The sequence below is a fragment of the Oncorhynchus tshawytscha genome, linkage group LG23 (assembly GCF_018296145.1).
Source record: "Oncorhynchus tshawytscha isolate Ot180627B linkage group LG23, Otsh_v2.0, whole genome shotgun sequence".
Lineage (NCBI taxonomy): Eukaryota > Metazoa > Chordata > Actinopteri > Salmoniformes > Salmonidae > Oncorhynchus > Oncorhynchus tshawytscha.
Genome location: NC_056451.1, coordinates 20,999,316 through 21,019,092, shown reverse-complemented (window position 1 = coordinate 21,019,092; position 19,777 = coordinate 20,999,316). Strand labels below are relative to the sequence as shown.

The following is a 19,777-nucleotide window of genomic DNA, read 5'->3' as shown; positions in this document are numbered from 1 at the left end:
GCATCCAGTTGAGCAGTGGCTCTCCCTGACGGAGTCATCCTTGAATCCCGCTCAACATCCACTCGAGGGCTCCAAGATAGACTGTATAGCCCGCAAGGGGGAGCCCTTGAGTGGATGTTGAACTTTATGCAGAAGTTGAATGTATAGCTCACCTGGACAGCCCCGCCATGGTGAGCCCTTGAGTGTATGTTGAACTGGATGCGGAACTTTCGCCTCTAGTTCAACATTCACTTGAGGCTATTACTCAATGACTCGAGGGCTAGGCAGGCTACTCACGGCAGTAGGCCTACATGGAAAAGTCTTGATGTGTGGGATAGCATGTAGCTAACTTTCTAGGGCCCAAGCCAAGTTGGCATAACCTATAACCAAGCGTAGCCTTTTGTTTTCTTTCCAAGGTTTGTAATTTTATTGTTTTGTTCTAGCCTAATTCCCACTAACCTGGAACTGACTCTGTTCTGTTGCCTCCGTTCGAAACTACTGGGCCAACCTTACAGCTGCTGGGCAAACCTTACAACTGCTGGGCAAACCTTACAACTGCTGGGCCAACCTTAGAGATAGATAAGACCATACCCCACTTTCTGCATGCTTAGGAAATAATTTGACTCCCACTGAATGTTACCTCACTCAGACCTAACATACAGTGCTAAACTTGTTTTGAACTGTGAAATAATTATATGGAAAATAGTCTCAAAATGCCAAATAACTGCACCCATTTTTTATTTTACTAAACAGACTAAAACCGATTCAGGGTAGCCCAAACAGCCGATAGTGGGCGCTATATCTGCACTATTGTCTAGGATTGACGTGCCTTCCCGGTAATACACTCGTGTCCCCCATGGACCGGCTCGTAGTTGTACATAAAGCATCATCAAAGATTTGTATACCTAACCCAAGATAGACCACAGACTCTCGTTTCCAATGGGAGCAAATTAATCGTAGTGGGCAGAACAAGCAAGCGTTATAACATGTATTTTCGTTTTAGGATGGTGCACACCCTAAACTGAACGCGGTGTACAACAAATTGTCCGAAAATGTGAAAATGGTGGTAAAAAAACAAACATCAAAATAGAGTTGGTGGTAAGGTTGTTTACCCCTCAGTAGCAGGGTAATTCTGGAGGGCAGGTTGCATTTCTTCTCAGACCAACCCCTAACCCCCTCCCCCTTCTTTCCCTCGCCAGACGCTAAAATATATCCGACTACGAAAACTTTGCTGGATGTTTCAGGAGAAACATTTCAGGACCAGATTTTCATTAATTTCCCTACATTAAGTACGCTCATTAAATCGTGTTTTATCAGTTTTGCAAAAGCGGACTTTTTGTGTCGATAAATTAGAACACTAGAAACATTGTTTCTGAAGGAGCGGAGGCAAGGCAGCGACCTAAGCGTTTTTATTATTCATCTAATCTCCACAGTCACCTATTTTCCATTAATTGGACTTCTGACAGGTAATTTGTTTTAATTTGCCATAAATCTTTTACCAAAAGGCAATTTTCCCCGTCAAAACATGTGAACAACTAACATGTGCTTTAGGGAACAAAACTGTTTTTGACCTGTGCGCATAGCTTTAAAGTTTGTATAATTTGCTACATTTATGTAAATAGCCTTGCAAGTAAGCCATGTTTAACGTTGGTTTAAGAACATTTAGTCTATAGAAAGTTCCCTATATCATTACATTTAAACGATTTCTAAATATCTTTGAGAGCACGTGACCATATATTTTGTATCTATTTATTTCACCTTTATTTTATCAGGGAGTCCTACTGAGACCAAGGTATATTTTACAGATGAGTCCTGAATTACAGAAATTACAGAAAATACACACATCAAAATATAAATTCACATTTATTTCAACTTATGGTGAAATGCTTACTTAGAAGCCCTTACAGCAGTGCAGTTCAAGAAAGAGTTAAAGTATTACCAAATAAAGTAAAAATTAATACAAAACGAACACAATAAAATAACAATAACGAGGCTATATAGAGGGAATACTGGTGCCGATTCAATGTACAGGTTAGTCGAGGTAATTTGTACATGTATGTAGGGGTGAAGTGACTATGCATAGATAATTACAGCGAGTAGCAGCAGTGTAAAAACAAATGGAGGGGGTGTCAAATGTAAATAGTTCGGGTGGCCATTTGATTAATTGTTCAGCAGTCTTATGGCTTGGGGGTAGAAGCTGTTAAGGAGCCTTGTGGTCCTAGACTTGGCGCTCCGGTACCGCTTGCCATGCGGTAGCAGAAAGAAATGTTTATGAATTGGGTCACTGGAGTCTTTGACCATTTTTTTGGTCTTTCCTCTCACACTGCCTGGTATATAGGTCCTGGATGGCAGGAAGCTTTGCCTTACGGTCAGATGCCAAGCAGTTGCCGCACCAGGCGGTGATGCAACCGGTCAGGATGCTCTCGATGGTGCAGCTGTAGAACTTTTTGAGGATCTGGGGACCCATGCCAAATCTTTTCAGTCTCCTGAGGGGGGAACAGGTGTTGTCGTGCCCTCTTCACAACTGTCTTGGTGTGTTTTTTTTACACCAGATCTTGAACTTGAAGCTCTCCACCCGCTCCACTACAGCCCCGTCAATGTTAATGGGGGCCTGTTCGGCCAGCCTTTTTCTGTAGTCCACAATCAGCTCCTTTGTTTTGCTCACAGTGAGGGAGAGGTTGTTGTCCTGGCACCACACAGCCAGGTTTCTGACCTCCTCCCTATAGGCTGTCTCATCGTTGTCGGCGATCAGACCTACTACTGTTGTGTCGTCAGCAAACTTGGTGATGTGTTTGAACAGGGCGTACAGAAGGGGACTAAGCACGCACCCGTGAGAGGCCCCAGTGTTGAGAATCAGCGTGGCAGACTTGTAGTCCAGGATCCAGTTGCAGAGGGAGGTGTTTAGTCCCAGGGTCCTTAGCTTAGTGATGAGCTTTGTGGGCACTATGGTGTTGAATGCTGAGCTGTAGTCAATGAACAGCATTTCCACATAGGTGTTCCTTTTGTCCAGGTGAGAAAGGGCAGTGTGGAGTACAATTGAGATTGCGTCATCTGTGGATCTGTTGGGGTGGTATGCAAATAAAAACATTTAAAAAATCTTCACATATTCAAACAGTCCATTTATAATTTCCAACGGGCTATACATTTTGGTGAGGTTTTTTCTCGCCTGAGTAGCCTCTTAGCCTTCACTACCAAAAATAAAATGAAACTATCTAGTGTTCAGCAGAATAACAACACAATTTCAAATACAGCTAGCCTAGTCAAATAATTAACATCCAATCACGTTAACCGTTACTCTCTTGTGGGAATTCCACTAACGGTCCGTATGTAGCCAAACGCAGCTGCTGCTCATTCCGTTTGCTCAAAAATGGATACATGTTTTAAAAAAGTAAGGCCTCGTCCATAGAGACACATACCAGCTCTATTGGTAGTACTGCTACTACCAGCAGTACTGCACCTGTCGATGACACAAGTTGTCCTGCTTCCACGAGCACATCCAATGATAACATCAGTAATTCTACATTTGTTGTTAACCCAGCTACCATGGACACTGACAGTTGTGAATCTGATGCAGCCCGGGAAAGTACCGAACAACAGACAGGGACATTGGACTATCAAGAGGCGCAAATATTAAATATGATGAGAACTACATTGATTTGGGGTTCACTTATATGGGGTTCACTTATATTGAGTAGTGCCTTTCCTCGGCCACAGTGTGTTAGTACTTTTATCTCACAACTCGACGAAACAGGCATTTAGAAACAAAATATGCCAATTTGAAAAATAAGCCATGGGAGTTTTTTGAGGGAGAATTAACACAACTTTTGAGTAGTAAGACATGTATAAAAGCAACAGATACCATTAATAAGAAGGGTCTAGAAGCGTTGTATATGGTGAGCTACTGAGTGGCTAGGACAGGCAAGCCCCATACTATCGTGGAGGACTTAATTCTTCCTGCTGCTGCTGATATGGCTGGGACAATGCTGGGGGGAAAGGCCCAAAAAACTATACAGACAATTGCTTCATCAAACAGCACTGTTTCACAACGCATCAGTGACATGGCAGGAGATGTTTTAAAACAATTACTGCTTCACATACAAGCCATATCTGCGGCAGTGTCCGCGTTACTGCTGTATGAGTCAACAGACGTGGCGGACCTGGCACATCTTTTGGTATTTGTCTATTACATTTATGGGGGGTCAATTAAGGAAGATATCCTCTTCTGCAAATCACTGGAAACCAGGGCAACACGAGAGGATATTTTTTAAGTATTGGACAGATTTGTGACATCAAATGGTCTTTGGTGGTCAAGATGTGTTGGTATCTGTACTGATGGTGAAAAAGCCATGACAGGGAGACATAGTGGAGTGGTAATGCGCATGCAAGCAGTTGCTCTCAACGCCACTTGGGTACACTGCAGCATCCACCGAGAGGCTCTTGCTGCCAAGAAATGCCTGACAGCTTGAAATACGTTTTGCACACTACAGTGAAAATGGTTAACTTTGTTAAAGCAAGGCCCCTGAACTCTTGTGCATTATCTGCACTATGCAATGATATGGGCAGCGACCATGTAACACTTTTACAACATACAGAAGTGTGCTGGTTATCAAGGGGCAAAGTATTGACACAAGCTTAAAGTTCTCTTTGCTGACCATAATTATCTCTTGTCTGACCGCTTGCATGATGACAGAGTTTCTCACACGACTGGCCTATCTGGGTGATATTTTTTCTCATCTGTATGATCTGAATCTAGGATTACAGGGACTCTCCACAACTATATTCAATATGCGGGACAAAATTGAGGTTATGATTAAGAAGTTGGAGCTCTTCTCTGTCTGTATTAACAAGAACAACACACAGGTCTTTCCATTCTGTGCTTCCTTTGTGGCAACAGTTTGGGGAATGCTCTTTCCTGTTTCAGCATGACAATGCCCCCATGCACAAAGTGAAGTCCATACAGAAATTGTTTGTCGAGATCAGTGTGGAAGAACTTGACTGGCCTGCACAGAACCCTGACCTCAACCCCATCGAACACCCTTGGGATGAATTGAAACTCTGACTGCGAGCCACGTCTAATTGCCCAAAATCAATGCCTGACCTCACTAATGCTTTTGTGGCTGAGTAGAAGCAAGTCCCAGCAGCAATGTTCCAACATTTAGTGGAAAGCCTTCCCAGAAGAGTGGAGGCTGTTATAGCAGCAAAGGGGGAGCCAACTCCATATTAATGCCCATGATTTTGGACTGAGATGTTCAACGAGCAGGTGTCCACATACCTTTGGTCATGTAGTGTATAATATTTGAGTAAAACATCATTTCTAACCTTGCTTAAATTTGTATATGGTCACATATCTCTTCATTATGCGTGGGAATACTTTGGATGAGATTTACAAAATTAAAATCACTTGGAGCTGATTTGCTTGAGTTTTTACAGTATTTTATGTCCAATAAAACTAATTTTAAATACTTATTTTTTTTGCTTAGAAAACTTGGGTGGTCAAATAAAATCACCCGCGAGCCAAATTCAGTCGCAGGCCACCAGTTGGCGTAGGCCTGCTGTACCATAACTTTTCAAAACTGACTGGCTTAACAGTTTCAGTGGTTGTAGTAGGTAGGTCTACTTCTTACTTTGTATTTGTCCTTTTCAGTTCAGGCAAAGTGCAATAACCTCACAACTCTCTAGGCATGAGAAGTAGCTATCTGTAGCCTAATGGGCTAGATGAAAACCATGACTGAGGTTAAAAGTATTTTCTAAGAATAACTTAGTTTAAACTTTGTTTACTTGAGGGTGAACCTAGTCTTCTTTTAAAGTAGAATGCTGTAACAAACACGATTATTGGCCTTTGCTATAACTCTTGCAGCATTTGGCAGATTAAGATATTGATTGGCAGTCCTTTGTTGTTAGTCCTGTTCTTAAGCCCTGGTTTGAGAGTTTAAATCCCTGTATCTCTCTAAACCATGCCATACTGCTCCAACTCAGAGACCATAAGTATGAATAGTTATAGTCGCCGTATGGAACAGCTTTTCTATGCCTTGGGCTAGGGATGGAACAGGATAGGGTCTGTGCCAAAAGATGGGGTCTGATCAGAGTCATTGGGGCTAATCGTTTTAATGGCTATGTCAAATTATTATGTTAACTACAGTGACGGCTATCTGATGCCCATTACAGTATGGTATTTCTTCATACGGAAATCTACATAATGTATAGCATGAGTTCTGAAACCTCATCTGCTGCCGGAGTAGTTCTTAATTATCATATTTCAGTTGTACAGAAGTCCCGAGGACAGTGACTTAATCTGACAGGTGATGCAATGAATACATAATTAGATATATAATATGGCTAATTTGTATGTACACCGTTCAATTCTTCCAAAATCCCACAATCATGTTCTGCACATGAATCAAATATGCTCACAGTTCCCTAGAGATTAGTGTCAGGTGAGTACATTTTTCTGCAGCACTCCAACAAACAAGATTTTGTTTAAAGAAACATTTAGGCTTATCTGCTGTCTGTAACAAAACTCAGGACACTTTCTGCCGAGGGTGCCAATGCCTCCACAAACAAAACTCCAGTGTGGGAGTTTGGGTTTAAGAGCCACGGCCAGTTAACACTTGATGTGAAAATCTAGAAGGGCTTGGAAGAACATCTGTAGAAAGAATGGCCTATGTGTGAAAAACAAACTGTAGCGGTATGCGGCATACCGTCGTGAGCAGTGACTGCACATTCCAGCTGAGAAAAAACCCCCAGCTGATTTACAGTGCCTTCAAAAAGTATTCACACCCCTTGACATTTTCCAAATGTTGTTGTTACAGCCTGCATTTCAATTGGATGAAACTTAGATCTAATGATATAATGTCAAAGTGGAATTATGTTTTTCTAAAAAAATAATAATACAAATTAATAAAAGATGAAAAGCGGAAATGTCTTGAGTCAATAATTATTCAACTGCTTTGTTATGGCAAGCCTAAATAAGTTCAGGAGTGTAAAATGTGCTTAACAAGTTGCATGGACTCACTCCGTGTGTAATAATAGTGTTTAACATGATTTTTTTAATGTCAACCTCATCTCTCTAACCCACACATACAATTATCTGTAAGGTCCCTCAGTCGCTGGGAGTGAATATCAAACACAGATTCAACCACAAAGACCAGGGAAGTTTTCCAATGCCTCGCAAAGAAGGGCATCTATTGGTAGATGGGTCAAAACATTTATAAAAAATTTAAAAAGCGGACGATGAATATCCCTTTGAGCATGGTGAAGTTATTTATTACACTTTGGATGGTGTATCAATACACCCAGTCACTACAAAGATACAGGCGTCGTTCCAACTCCGGAAGGAAACCGCTCAGGGATTTCACCATGAGGCCAGTAGTGACTTTAAAACAGTTACAGAGCTTAATGGCTGTGATACAGTAGGAGAGAACTGGGGATGGATCAAAGTCATTGTGGTTATTCCACAATATTAACCTAATTGACAGTGAAAAGAAGGAAGCCTGTACAGAATAAATATATTCCAAAACATGCATCCTGTTTGCAACTAAAGGCACTAAAGTAATACAGCAAAGAATATGGCAAAGCATTTCACTTTTGACATGAATACAACATGTTATGTTTGGGGCAAATCCAATACAGCACATTACTGAGTACCACTCTCCACATTTTCAAGCATAGTGGTGGCTGTATCATGTTATGGGTATGCTTATAATCGTTTAGGACTAGGGAGCTTTAAAGGATAAAAAATAAATGGAATGGAGCTAAGCACAGGCAAAATTCTAGTGGAAACCTGGTTGTCTGCTTTACACCAGACACTGGGAGATGAATTCAGCTTTCAGCAAAACAGTAACCTAAAACACAAGGCCAAATCTACGCTGGAGTTGCTTACCTAGAAGAAAGTATATGTTCCTGAGTGGCCAAGTTACAGTTTTGACTTAAATCTACTTGAAAATCTATAGCAAGACCTGAAAATGGTTGTCTAGCCATAACCAACAACCAATTGGACAGAGCTTGAAGAATTTTGAAAATAATATTGGGCAAATGTACAATCCAGATGCAGAAAACTCTTAGATATGTACTGAGAAAGACACTCAGCTGTAATTGCTGCGAATGGTGATTCTAACATTTATTGAGTTAGGGGGTTGAATACTTACCTAATATAGATATAATAGTAATTTATTTCACTATTTTTTTACAAATGTTATAATTTGTCTTCCACTTTGACATTACATAGTATTTTGTGTAGATCGTTGACAACACATTACAATTAAATAAATGTGAACCCCACTTTGTAACTAAACAAAATGCAGAAAAAGTAAAGTTGTGTAAATACTTTCTGAAGGCACTGTATGTCTTTAACCCACTGACCAAATATCAAGTGCAACTCAACCCGGGTCTCTCCTCCCTGCACCCCAATACTGTCAGGACAGGACACCCATGTTCTACGGTGCAGAGACTGAAATAGCCCCCTCTTCCCTTACCCCGAGTCAGGAGCTAAAAACATAAAGAGATCATGGGAGAACTGTTTACGTCTAGCAGCAACAGACCATGGCCTCCATAGCAGGTCAGCTATAAGATCACAAGATGTTGGGGTTATTTGAACGCGTCACCTCAATGTTTAATTCCTCCCCACGGTCAGGGGCACAAACAAGGAATGTGAAGTCAAGAATAATTCTATAGATGTACCTTTCCCCTGTAGTTTCATTTCTTGAGAGAGATTGGCGTGATTTCAAGAACAGTGCTTTCTTTGATAGTGAAGTGTTAAAGTTGCAGGGTGTTGTGACTAGCTCTGCTGGTCCCCTCAGATACAAAGCTGTATGTGTTCAGTAACAAGGCTGATGTTAAACCACTGGGATCTGCACCTATTTCTCCCACAACCAGACCTGTCAGACACTGGTGGTGGGAGAACTTCAACACTCCTCTGGCCAGGACAACTGAATCCTACAGACGAAGAACCATATATGTGACATTTAAAAAATGTACAAAAAGAGATATACATGAAAAATCATTATTGGACACCCTTTTTTAATAGTGAACCGGTTTCACAAGCTTTCCACGCTCGAATTAACAATCATTTTAAATTTAAAGATAGGCTCTCGTGGAATAACTGTTTATGTGCACCACTCAGAATGGACGGACAAGCGCACAACCTTTCTGTTGCTGATGAAAATCGCCGAAATGTGGGAAAGAAACGTAAAACAAAACTAAAAGAATGGAAAGACAAGCAAAGGGAGATCTTACGGGATGCGGGAAAACCCTATACAAATCGTAAGGGTCAAGAAAAAACTGGGAAAAGCTGTCCAAAAGAGGTATGTGGATGAACCGTATATCAAACAATCAAGCTAGCTAGCTATAGAGTATAGTAACTAACATGTATGTTCTGGGTTGTCTAATTTGTAACTATAGAAGAAACATAGCTAGCTACTTTTTCTCCATCCACCGGATGATTCGACATGGCTACAGTAGCTAGCTAGTTATATGTAACGTTACACTGTATCCTACAGGGATTGCACACCAGGGGTCCATTGAGGTGGCAAGCTGCATATTGAAGTGGGTGAAGACAGAATTTACGCCACTCACCAAACCAGAGGTGCGCAAGTTGATCATCTTCAGTGACAGATGCTGTGGGCAGAATAACAACTGGCGGATCCTCAATCTGATGTCGATGCTCGTCTCAATGGGTTACTTTACCCAAGTTGAGCAGAAGTTCATGGTCTCTGGTCATTCTTTTCTTCCTTGTGATGGATCTTTTGCCACCATCGAGAAGAGGCGCAAGGTGTCAGTCCTTCATACACCTGATGATGTTTCAAAGATGATACTTGATGCACAACTAGCAAAACCATTCAAGGCGATGAGGATGCAATGTGAAGACTTCAGGCACCTCCCAGATTCTGTCCTCAAGCGACCAGCTGGACTACAGATCACCTCAGTGAGGTGGTTAAAAGTCACAGGTATTGCACAGAGAATAGTTTACCAACATCCCATCATCATGCAACATGTTGTTCTAACAATAAAATATCCTAATGCTTGACTGTGAAAGTTGTTTATTGATGTCAGGAACTTAAAATGTTTCTGTTCTAATTTCAGTTGAGGATCCTTGGAATCTGTACGCCAGACAGAGCCACAGTCTATTTGAGGGATTGAAATCGTGGCTGATCTCCAAACCAAAACAAGGAGCTACACCTCAACCTCCCTATTTTGCAAGCCACTACCCTAGAGCATATGAGAGTCCTCTGCCCATCAAAAAAACAAGTACCAAGATCTGATGACCTGCTCAACTACTTGCCAGCTGCTGCACGCTCTTTTTATAAATCACTGCAGAGTGAATCATTTGTTGTTAAACCAAGCTACATAATTAACGGGTTTTTTTCTGTGAGTTTATGATCCCCTGAACCTGTGTAGTATGTTGAATCTGAATACATTTCAGAAGACCTGTCACCCCTATTGTAGGAAATTAAATGTGTTTTCTATGTGAGTCAATTTGTGTATGATTTGAACCAGCACAATATATTGAATTAATTTAATTTTAAGATGTTCCTAGTGTAGAAAATGTTATGTACAATGTGTTCTGTTGAGAATTATTTTGTGTGTGATCATTTGAACCTTTTTTAATCTGAATGAATTAAAAACAAATAAGTCAGTGACAGATGCTGTTGGCAGAATAACAAAATGATATGACATACAGTATGTGGGTATTCATTTGATCTTGATTCCCTTGTTTTATTCATTACAATATACAGTACGTCTCTCTGTCACCACATTTAGCATGAACTCTAAGCAGTTAATACTTATGTACTGCTGTCACCTCAGTACAGAAGGACATTTCTTGCCTTTAGCATGGGTTTAACGCAATTCAAAACTGAATTGCTGATCATAGTGTTAAACGCAAAGAGAATGGTTTTCTGAATGTTTTGTAATATTGACCTTAGGAACCTGCATAATGGACATGCATATTGGCACATCACATTGATCCATATTTGATATGTACAAGTTGTGCTGGTTTTGATTTAATTAATTTAATTGTATTCTATTTTTGTAGTTATTCTATGGTATGTTCACATTGAGGGCTTTTAAATGGCTTTTAAATGAGACTAATATTTCATGACTCAACTTTTAAGAAAAGTCATCTAAAGTTGATAGACCACCTTTAAATGAACCTCCATACAAATGAATTAACTATATATTGCATTTAGGTTATTTACATGAAGGGCATCTGTACTTGAAAGTACTTAAAACATATCAGGTGTTTAAAAAAGGACATCTTACAAGAGTCATGCAAAATGTCACATATACTGTTCTTCCACAAACTGAGATCATCACTGGAGATATACTGTTCTTCCACAAACTGAGATCATCACTGGAGATATACTGTTCTTCCACAAACTGAGATCATCACTGGAGATATACTGTTCTTCCACAAACTGAGATCATCACTGGAGATATACTGTTCTTCCACAAACTGAGATCATCACTGGAGATATACTGTTCTTCCACAAACTGAAATCATCACTGGAGATATACTGTTCTTCCACAAACTGAGATCATCACTGGAGATATACTGTTCTTCCACAAACTGAGATCATCACTGGAGATATACTGTTCTTCCACAAACTGAGATCATCACTGGAGATATACTGTTCTTCCACAAACTGAAATCATCACTGGAGATAAACTGTTCTTCCACAAACTGAAATCATCACTGGAGATATACTGTTCTTCCACAAACTGAAATCATCACTGGAGATATACTGTTCTTCCACAAACTGAAATCATCACTGGAGATATACTGTTCTTCCACAAACTGAGATCATAACTGGAGATATACTGTTCTTCCACAAACTGAAATCATCACTGGAGATATACTGTTCTTCCACAAACTAAAATCATCACTGGAGATATACTGTTCTTCCACAAACTGAAATCATCACTGGAGATATACTGTTCTTCCACAAACTGAAATCATCATTGGAGATATACTGTTCTTCCACAAACTGAAATCATCACTGGAGATATACTGTTCTTCCACAAACTGAGATCATCACTGGAGATATACTGTTCTTCCACAAACTGAGATCATCACTGGAGATATACTGTTCTTCCACAAACTGAGATCATCACTGGAGATATACTGTTCTTCCACAAACTGAAATCATCACTGGAGATATACTGTTCTTCCACAAACTGAAATCATCACTGGAGATATACTGTTATTCCACAAACTTAAATCATCATTGGAGATATACTGTTCTTCCACAAACTGAGATCATCACTGGAGATATACTGTTCTTCCACAAACTGAGATCATCACTGGAGATATACTGTTCTTCCACAAACTGAAATCATCACTGGAGATATACTGTTCTTCCACAAACTGAAATCATCACTGGAGATATACTGTTCTTCCACAAACTTAAATCATCATTGGAGATATACTGTTCTTCCACAAACTGAGATCATCACTGGAGATATACTGTTCTTCCACAAACTGAAATCATCACTGGAGATATACTGTTCTTCCACAAACTGAAATCATCATTGGAGATATACTGTTCTTCCACAAACTGAAATCATCACTGGAGATATACTGTTCTTCCACAAACTGAAATCATCATTGGAGATATACTGTTCTTCCACAAACTGAGATCATCACTGGAGATATACTGTTCTTCCACAAACTGAAATCATCACTGGAGATATACTGTTCTTCCACAAACTGAAATCATCACTGGAGATATACTGTTCTTCCACAAACTGAAATCATCACTGGAGATATACTGTTCTTCCACAAACTGAGATCATCATTGGAGATATACTGTTCTTCCACAAACTGAAATCATCACTGGAGATATACTGTTCTTCCACAAACTGAAATCATCACTGGAGATATACTGTTCTTCCACAAACTGAAATCATCACTGGAGATATACTGTTCTTCCACAAACTGAAATCATCACTGGAGATATACTGTTCTTCCACAAACTGAGATCATCATTGGAGATATACTGTTCTTCCACAAACTGAAATCATCACTGGAGATATACTGTTCTTCCACAAACTGAGATCATCATTGGAGATATACTGTTCTTCCACAAACTGAAATCATCACTGGAGATATACTGTTCTTCCACAAACTGAAATCATCACTGGAGATATACTGTTCTTCCACAAACTGAAATCATCACTGGAGATATACTGTTCTTCCACAAACTGAGATCATCACTGGAGATATACTGTTCTTCCACAAACTGAAATCATCATTGGAGATATACTGTTCTTCCACAAACTGAGATCATCATTGGAGATATACTGTTCTTCCACAAACTGAGATCATCACTGGAGATATACTGTTCTTCCACAAACTGAGATCATCACTGGAGATATACTGTTCTTCCACAAACTGAAATCATCATTGGAGATATACTGTTCTTCCACATTCTAAAAATTTAAACGGCAATAACAAAAGTATTTTTTGAAATAACAGAAAAATATCAATTGTTGTTGGAAGAGATGGGTATGGTGAATTATTTGTCAACCATAAAACACCTAATGTGGTACACACAATTAATAATGGAAAAATAACTTCAAATGGAAAAATTGTCACATATATGGTTCTTCATCTGTAGGATTGAACTGTGTAAGCCTGTTATGTTTCCTCATTATGAGCCCAGAAGTCTTTCCATTACGTTATGCTTGAAATATGTAATTGTCATGTATCAACTTGAGTCCCCCCAGGGGATTGAACTTGGTTCTCAAATCAAGTATTCGCTTTCTGTCTTGTCATGTTTCTGGTGGTTGTTTCCCTTTGTCTCCAGGTGACATGGATCTCTCTCTGTTGGTGGCATTCTGCTCCTGTGTTCCTCCTGCTTTGGGTGAGCTTTTTCATTTCACTCTTTTTCTTGTTTGAGCTTCTCTCTCAAATACTTGACCCCAGCTCTTGAATGGTGACTGAGGAGCGTTCACAGTGTGGTTGAGGGAAGTGTAATGTTTTATTCAGAGTGCCGGTGATTAAAGAATGAGCTGGTCTGTCTGTACTAACAGGGTCAGGATTTGGCAGGGAGATGCCAGGTAAGTTTGCAGTGCGTTGGATGCCTCAGTTGTGTTAAAGGAATGAGAAATGCAGTCTGTCTGCCTTGGAATGGACACAGTATGCATGGCCATCTTTGTTGTTGGCTTATCAGTTGCCCTAGAGCAGTGTTTCCCAGCTCCAGTCCTCGAATAAACCCCTTGTTTTTTACAGTCCACATTTTTATTGTAGCCCTGGACTAACAAACCTGAATCAACTTGTCAACTAATCATTGAATCCTCGATGAGTTGAATTTGGTGTTTTTGTCCGGGGCTTCAAGACAGCCATACTCTAGAACAGGGTTTCCCAACTCTCTCCCGCTGCCCCCACCCCCCAGACATTTCACACTTTTGTTTTAACCCTAAATGGGCACACCTGATTCAATTAGTCAAAGGCTTGATGATTAGTTGACTAATCGAACCAGGTGTGCCCATTTAGGGTTAAAACAAAAGTGTGAAATGTTTGGTGGGGGGTGGGAAACCCTGTCCTAGAGTATGGCTGTCTGTAGAGAAACTGGAAAGGTCATTCACAATGCAGTGGTTTTCAGCAGAGTTAGGAAGGGGGTGTTCCTGGGGCATATCATTGATTTAATATTTTACAGTGTTAGCCAATGCATGTAGGGGAGACACTGCAATGTGATAAAGGAAAGTTTGTAGTGTCTTAAGAGTGCCAGTGATTTAAAGAATGAACTGGTCTGTCTATACTAACAGGGTCATCTATAGGCAGGGACATGCCAGGTAAGTTTGTTTTATTGGATGCCTCAGTGTTGTCATAAAGGAATGAGAAACACGGTGTCTGTTTTGGAATGGGCACTAAGCATGCACAGACATATTTGTTATTGTCTGGTCAGTTGCACTAGAGCAGCTTTTCATCAAACTCAGTCTGGCGGTCTCCCCTGGGTGCACATTTTGGTGCACTACACACCTGATTGAAATATCTCCTCATTGGGGTGTCAGGAAACTCTGCCATAGAGCACATGTGTCGAACTCCATGGAGGGCGGAGTGTCTGGGTTTTCACTCAACTCTAATTAGTTAAGAACTCCCCTCGCCGGGTTGTCTAGGTCTTTAATTGAAAGGAAAAAGCAAAGACCAGCAGACACTAGGCCCTCCATAGATTGAGTTTGATACCCCTGCCCTAGAGTATGACCAGCTTTGCTCTGTCTGTACTTACATATTGCACAACTATATTTATTTAAATACTATTGTGTAAGGATTTCAAGTTATGATTAAATCCAGTTCATTTGAAATGGGCTCATTGAGACTGGTGTAAGAAAGAGCCTTTGCTTTCCTGGCCAGGATTACTAAAATCCTTCACATGAGAAAAAGGCTAATCGGTCATTTGAAGTGCAGCTAAGCCTCCCATATTGTAGTAGCATGTGGTGCTAGGCAGTCCTACACTGCACTTTGGGTTGTGTTGTGCTGACTTGTTCCTGAGCAGATTGCACTGCATTAGTAGTTTTTCTCCACAGTCAACAGGGTGATTTGGGCAGGATATGAGTTCCCCTGGTAATGGAGAGGAATGACACCAAACGGAAGTGTTTGTCGGACATTAGGCTTATCTACTGCACCATAAAAAGCCCTGCTGACTCGTGTTGTCATTCTATGACATCCTTTTAGAAGAGGAAATTTAAATGTCAGCAGATATAAGATGAGCCAATCAGAGGAGCATTTCGTTGTTAGAGAGCTGAGCAGTGATTAATGTAATACACTTTGGAACTTTCTAGAAGTGGTTCTATTACTTCTGTACTAAACAAAGCAGGAATCATTTGTTTGGTGATCCAGATAGTGTGACATCCATGTGATTTAGATTCTTAATGGTATTGTGAGGACCGATGTGACATTTGGTTGATTCTCAAACGGTTACTCGCTCTGCGTGCGCGCGCACACAGTGAAGTCTGCTTTATTACAGCACCTACCTGAGCTGACATGGGTCACTGGCCTTAGGAAATGACTGCAGAGTGGGGATTGTTAGTAATGCATCAGGACTCTGTGGTGTCTCTGTGGTGTCATTGTAGCATTAGCATTTCTACTGCTTTCAACAGAGCTGCTTATGGGACACTGCATTTAGCTGCTTCTCCTTTACTGTTATGAGGAGTGATCCACCTGAGTGTTGCCAGATTGTATTTAAAAGCATGAACTGTGTATTGCATCACCCAGTGGTGTAATCTGTAAATGCATGCCCATTCCTAAACTTTCAGTACAAGTGGACTACTTTTTTAAAGCATAGAACACTACAACCAGTCTTTACTATCATGTGTACAGTAGTCACTATTGACATTCAATGTACACCTCTGGAACACTTGACTACAGTTCTGAAAGTCAACAGAGCCTCAAACCAGTTCTGAAAGCTTCGTAGTTCACACCAAGCACGCAGTCAGAGCTAATGCCTGTCAATCACTAATGCTTTCTGTCTTTTGTTTTCCAGCATTGACGATGGATGAAAAAGGTAAATGTTTCTTGTTGTTTCAAATGAACATTATTGTACCAATTGTATTTCACTTTAAAGAGCATGTTGGCAAAGAGTTAAATCACAGTTTTTGGTCACTTGCCTTTTTCACTCCAGTTACACTCAACCCCGTTGACGTTTGAATTAGTTTAGCTCCAAACATGGTGTGTAAGTTTCTATTGAAAAGGACCACTATGAATGCGTGTGATTTTAAAGGAGATGTAATTCCCACTAGGGACACAATGTTTTAGAAGTCTCCCAGTGGATCCTTTACAATGCATTCCATCAGGCCTCATGCGCAGCTCTGTCTTCAATCTGCTTTGGCTGGCAATGGGACAAGTGGTCTAATGTCCTTTTAATACTATAGCTGCAATTTCAATGTAGATTGAATAACTGTGAATAATAACATTCTACAAAATACGGTCCCTCACTAAATGTATCTGGTTTTCATGTATTCCCCCTCCCAGACTATGACGCTGCGTTTCACTACGGTGAGTGGGGGATGGATCAACATGGACTAACTCCACTGGGGGCAAACGTGACACTTCTCAGGGAATATCAGGGAGGTCAAGACGGGCTCGTGTTTTCCCTCCATTTTTCCAGGAGCGTCGGAAAACATTGACCCTTCGGGCCACGCTTCCGGAGTTCAACTGGCAAACCGTTCTAGTCCGTCCCACTCTGCTGTAGTCTCATTTCTAAACACATCACAACCATAATAGAGATTCTGTCATCAAACCTGTTCATTGCTCTATCCTGTCTTCAGTAGGTCTATGCATTCAGACACATTATAGGATATATTCAGCTCTTACAGTGAATATCCTTCCATGTTTGAGGCAGTAATATTAATCAGAATATAGATATCTATAGATGTGAACCTGATGGATTCATCAATCGTGGCATATACAGTAGGCACGTATGTTTGAATTGTCTCAGGAATGTGATTGATTGTGTCATAATTGCAGAGCTTTGCTATGCTGTATCCACCCTAAGAGGGTACAGTGCATATGTATGTACTGAATAAGATGTTTTAAGTTACACTGTGCCTTGCACATATTCTGCAGTAGTGGGCCTTAGTGTGTAGGGATAAAAATGTATTTCTGTTTCAGACTATGAATCTCTGAGGATCGGTGGACTGATCTTCGCTGTGGTACTGTTTGTCATGGGCATTGTCCTCATCGTCAGTAAGTCTGTCGGCCCAACTACAGTTATATTTAAAATACCATTTGAAGTATTACACTTCCATTGAAATGAGATTAGTCCCATAAGTTTATTTTACTGTACCAATCTCATTCCATAATTATTGTATTTCTGCGCTGTTCAACATGTTGAGCCATTGGACAGCCCCTCTTTACCAGTACAGTCCTTATAAACAAGCCTGGGATCAGTTACTTGCTGGGGGCTGGGATGCAGGCCAACATGCCTTGCACAACCCCCAGGACACCCAACACCTCTCTACCCTGTAGACATCTTCACATCTAGGGCACTGACTAAAACTGGCCTGGACACTATGCAGCCTTGTCCCCTCCCTCCTCATCTCCTGCCCTTGCCCTCATCCACCCCATCCCAGGCATAGCTGGAGACCTCCACCCACCCTAACTCTTACTCCAGGCATCCATTATATTAATCAGCCCATACATTAGTCATAGATATCACAGGGGACAGAGGGAGTGCCCCCTCCTGCTACTGCACATGTGCAAAGAGAAGGCTTTGGGTCTTTAGTGTTCTGTCCAAGCTGTACAAATAATCATTTAGAATAATCAAGCAGTTAGTTTGTATATGTTTTACTGGATAGGGTCTTGTAAAATTCCAACTTCTATACACATCAATTACTGAAGTATCTTCATTCCAGTGTTAGTTTAGCAGGCGGTATCTTCATTCCAGTGCTAGTTTAGCAGGCGGTATCTTCATTCCAGTGCTAGTTTAGCAGGTGGTATCTTCATTCCAGTGCTAGTTTAGCAGGCGGTATCTTCATTCCAGTGCTAGTTTAGCAGGCGGTATCTTCATTCCAGTGCTAGTTTAGCAGGTGGTATCTTCATGCCAGTGCTAGTTTCGGTATCTTCATGCCAGTGCTAGTTTAGCAGGCGGTATCTTCATGCCAGTGCTAGTTTAGCAGGCGGTATCTTCATGCCAGTGCTAGTTTAGCAGGCGGTATCTTCATTCCAGTGCTAGTTTAGCAGGTGGTATCTTCATGCCAGTGCTAGTTTAGCAGGCGGTATCTTCATGCCAGTGCTAGTTTAGCAGGCGGTATCTTCATGCCAGTGCTAGTTTAGCAGGCGGTATCTTCATGCCAGTGCTAGTTTAGCAGGCGGTATCTTCATTCCAGTGCTAGTTTAGCAGGCGGTATCTTCATGCCAGTGCTAGTTTAGCAGGCGTGTGTCTGACATCTAGGATGGAGAGTCGTGTCAACTCAAGCTATCCTCAAGAGTATATCAGCTTTCCATCATAGTAGCTCTTTCACACTAATTTCTCTCGCTCTCTCTGCAGGCCGGAAATGCCCATGTAAATCAAGTCCGAAGTCACGGTAAGTTGGGCAAAGAAGAGCTAGTTTTGATTAAACGTGGCAGAGAAGACCTTGACTGAGTTCATTGTAAGGCTATTAAAGTGTTATCTCTAGACTCTTAATGAGAGGAGCTTTTAGAATATTCTTAACAGTTAGAAGCTTCAGTACCCGGTTTGATCTTTAATACATTCCCCCCCCTATGTTTTAGGGTTTAGATGGCTTGGTTTGGTACTATATACTTTTTAATCACTGGCCAAGTGGTGGTTTACCTGTTTTCCATGTTCATCTCTCAGGCCTGCTGGAGTACCTGAGGCAGAGGCAGGGGCTGTGACAAGTAAAAATCACTTATCATTGTTTTCATTTCCATGTTGGTCTTTATCAAATGTCTGATTTGTGTATATGATTTGTATTTATGAAACCAATACATCTCATCATGACACCTATCTGCTCTCAGGTCCCAAGTGATGTGAAGTCTCGCCACCAGGCGGCAGCATCGGACTGTAGAGTGCTACTATGTCCGTCTCCCAGAGCACGAGGCTCCTTTTTTAAATTCCATCCTGCTGATATGTTCTCTTGGCATCTTTTTTTGCTTTTCTCTTTTTTCTATATGAATGAATCTACAGCGACAGTATTTTGAGGACATAATTGGTTGATGCAGTAGGGTTGTTTAATTGTAGGCTATAATTACACCTGCCATACGTGATAGACACATTAACAAGCGATTTTGTAAGTTATAACTTGACTGACTATTTTAAATTGTAATATTTCCACACTGAAATAAAGTGATGTACATGGGTAA

The 19,777-nt window shown here is 40.8% G+C and overlaps 1 protein-coding gene across 4 annotated transcripts; it reads left to right on the top strand.

The window, feature by feature from the left end:
* The first annotated feature begins 1,134 nt into the window (after window positions 1-1,134).
* LOC112245904 (FXYD domain-containing ion transport regulator 6) lies at window positions 1,135-19,777 on the top strand. 4 transcript variants are annotated; one of them, XM_024414085.2, is made up of 10 exons: window positions 1,135-1,445; window positions 13,782-13,838; window positions 14,008-14,034; window positions 14,743-14,769; window positions 16,458-16,478; window positions 16,946-16,969; window positions 17,585-17,659; window positions 18,963-18,999; window positions 19,272-19,312; window positions 19,433-19,777. In XM_024414085.2, the coding sequence occupies exons 2-10, from the start codon at window positions 13,787-13,789 to the stop codon at window positions 19,441-19,443; spliced, it is 315 nt and encodes a 104-aa protein (XP_024269853.1). In that variant the 5' UTR covers window positions 1,135-1,445; window positions 13,782-13,786; the 3' UTR covers window positions 19,444-19,777. The 4 variants fall into 4 exon arrangements, with proteins under 4 accessions (XP_024269853.1, XP_024269855.1, XP_024269854.1 ...); XM_024414087.2 differs by lacking the exon at window positions 14,008-14,034; XM_024414086.2 differs by lacking the exon at window positions 14,743-14,769.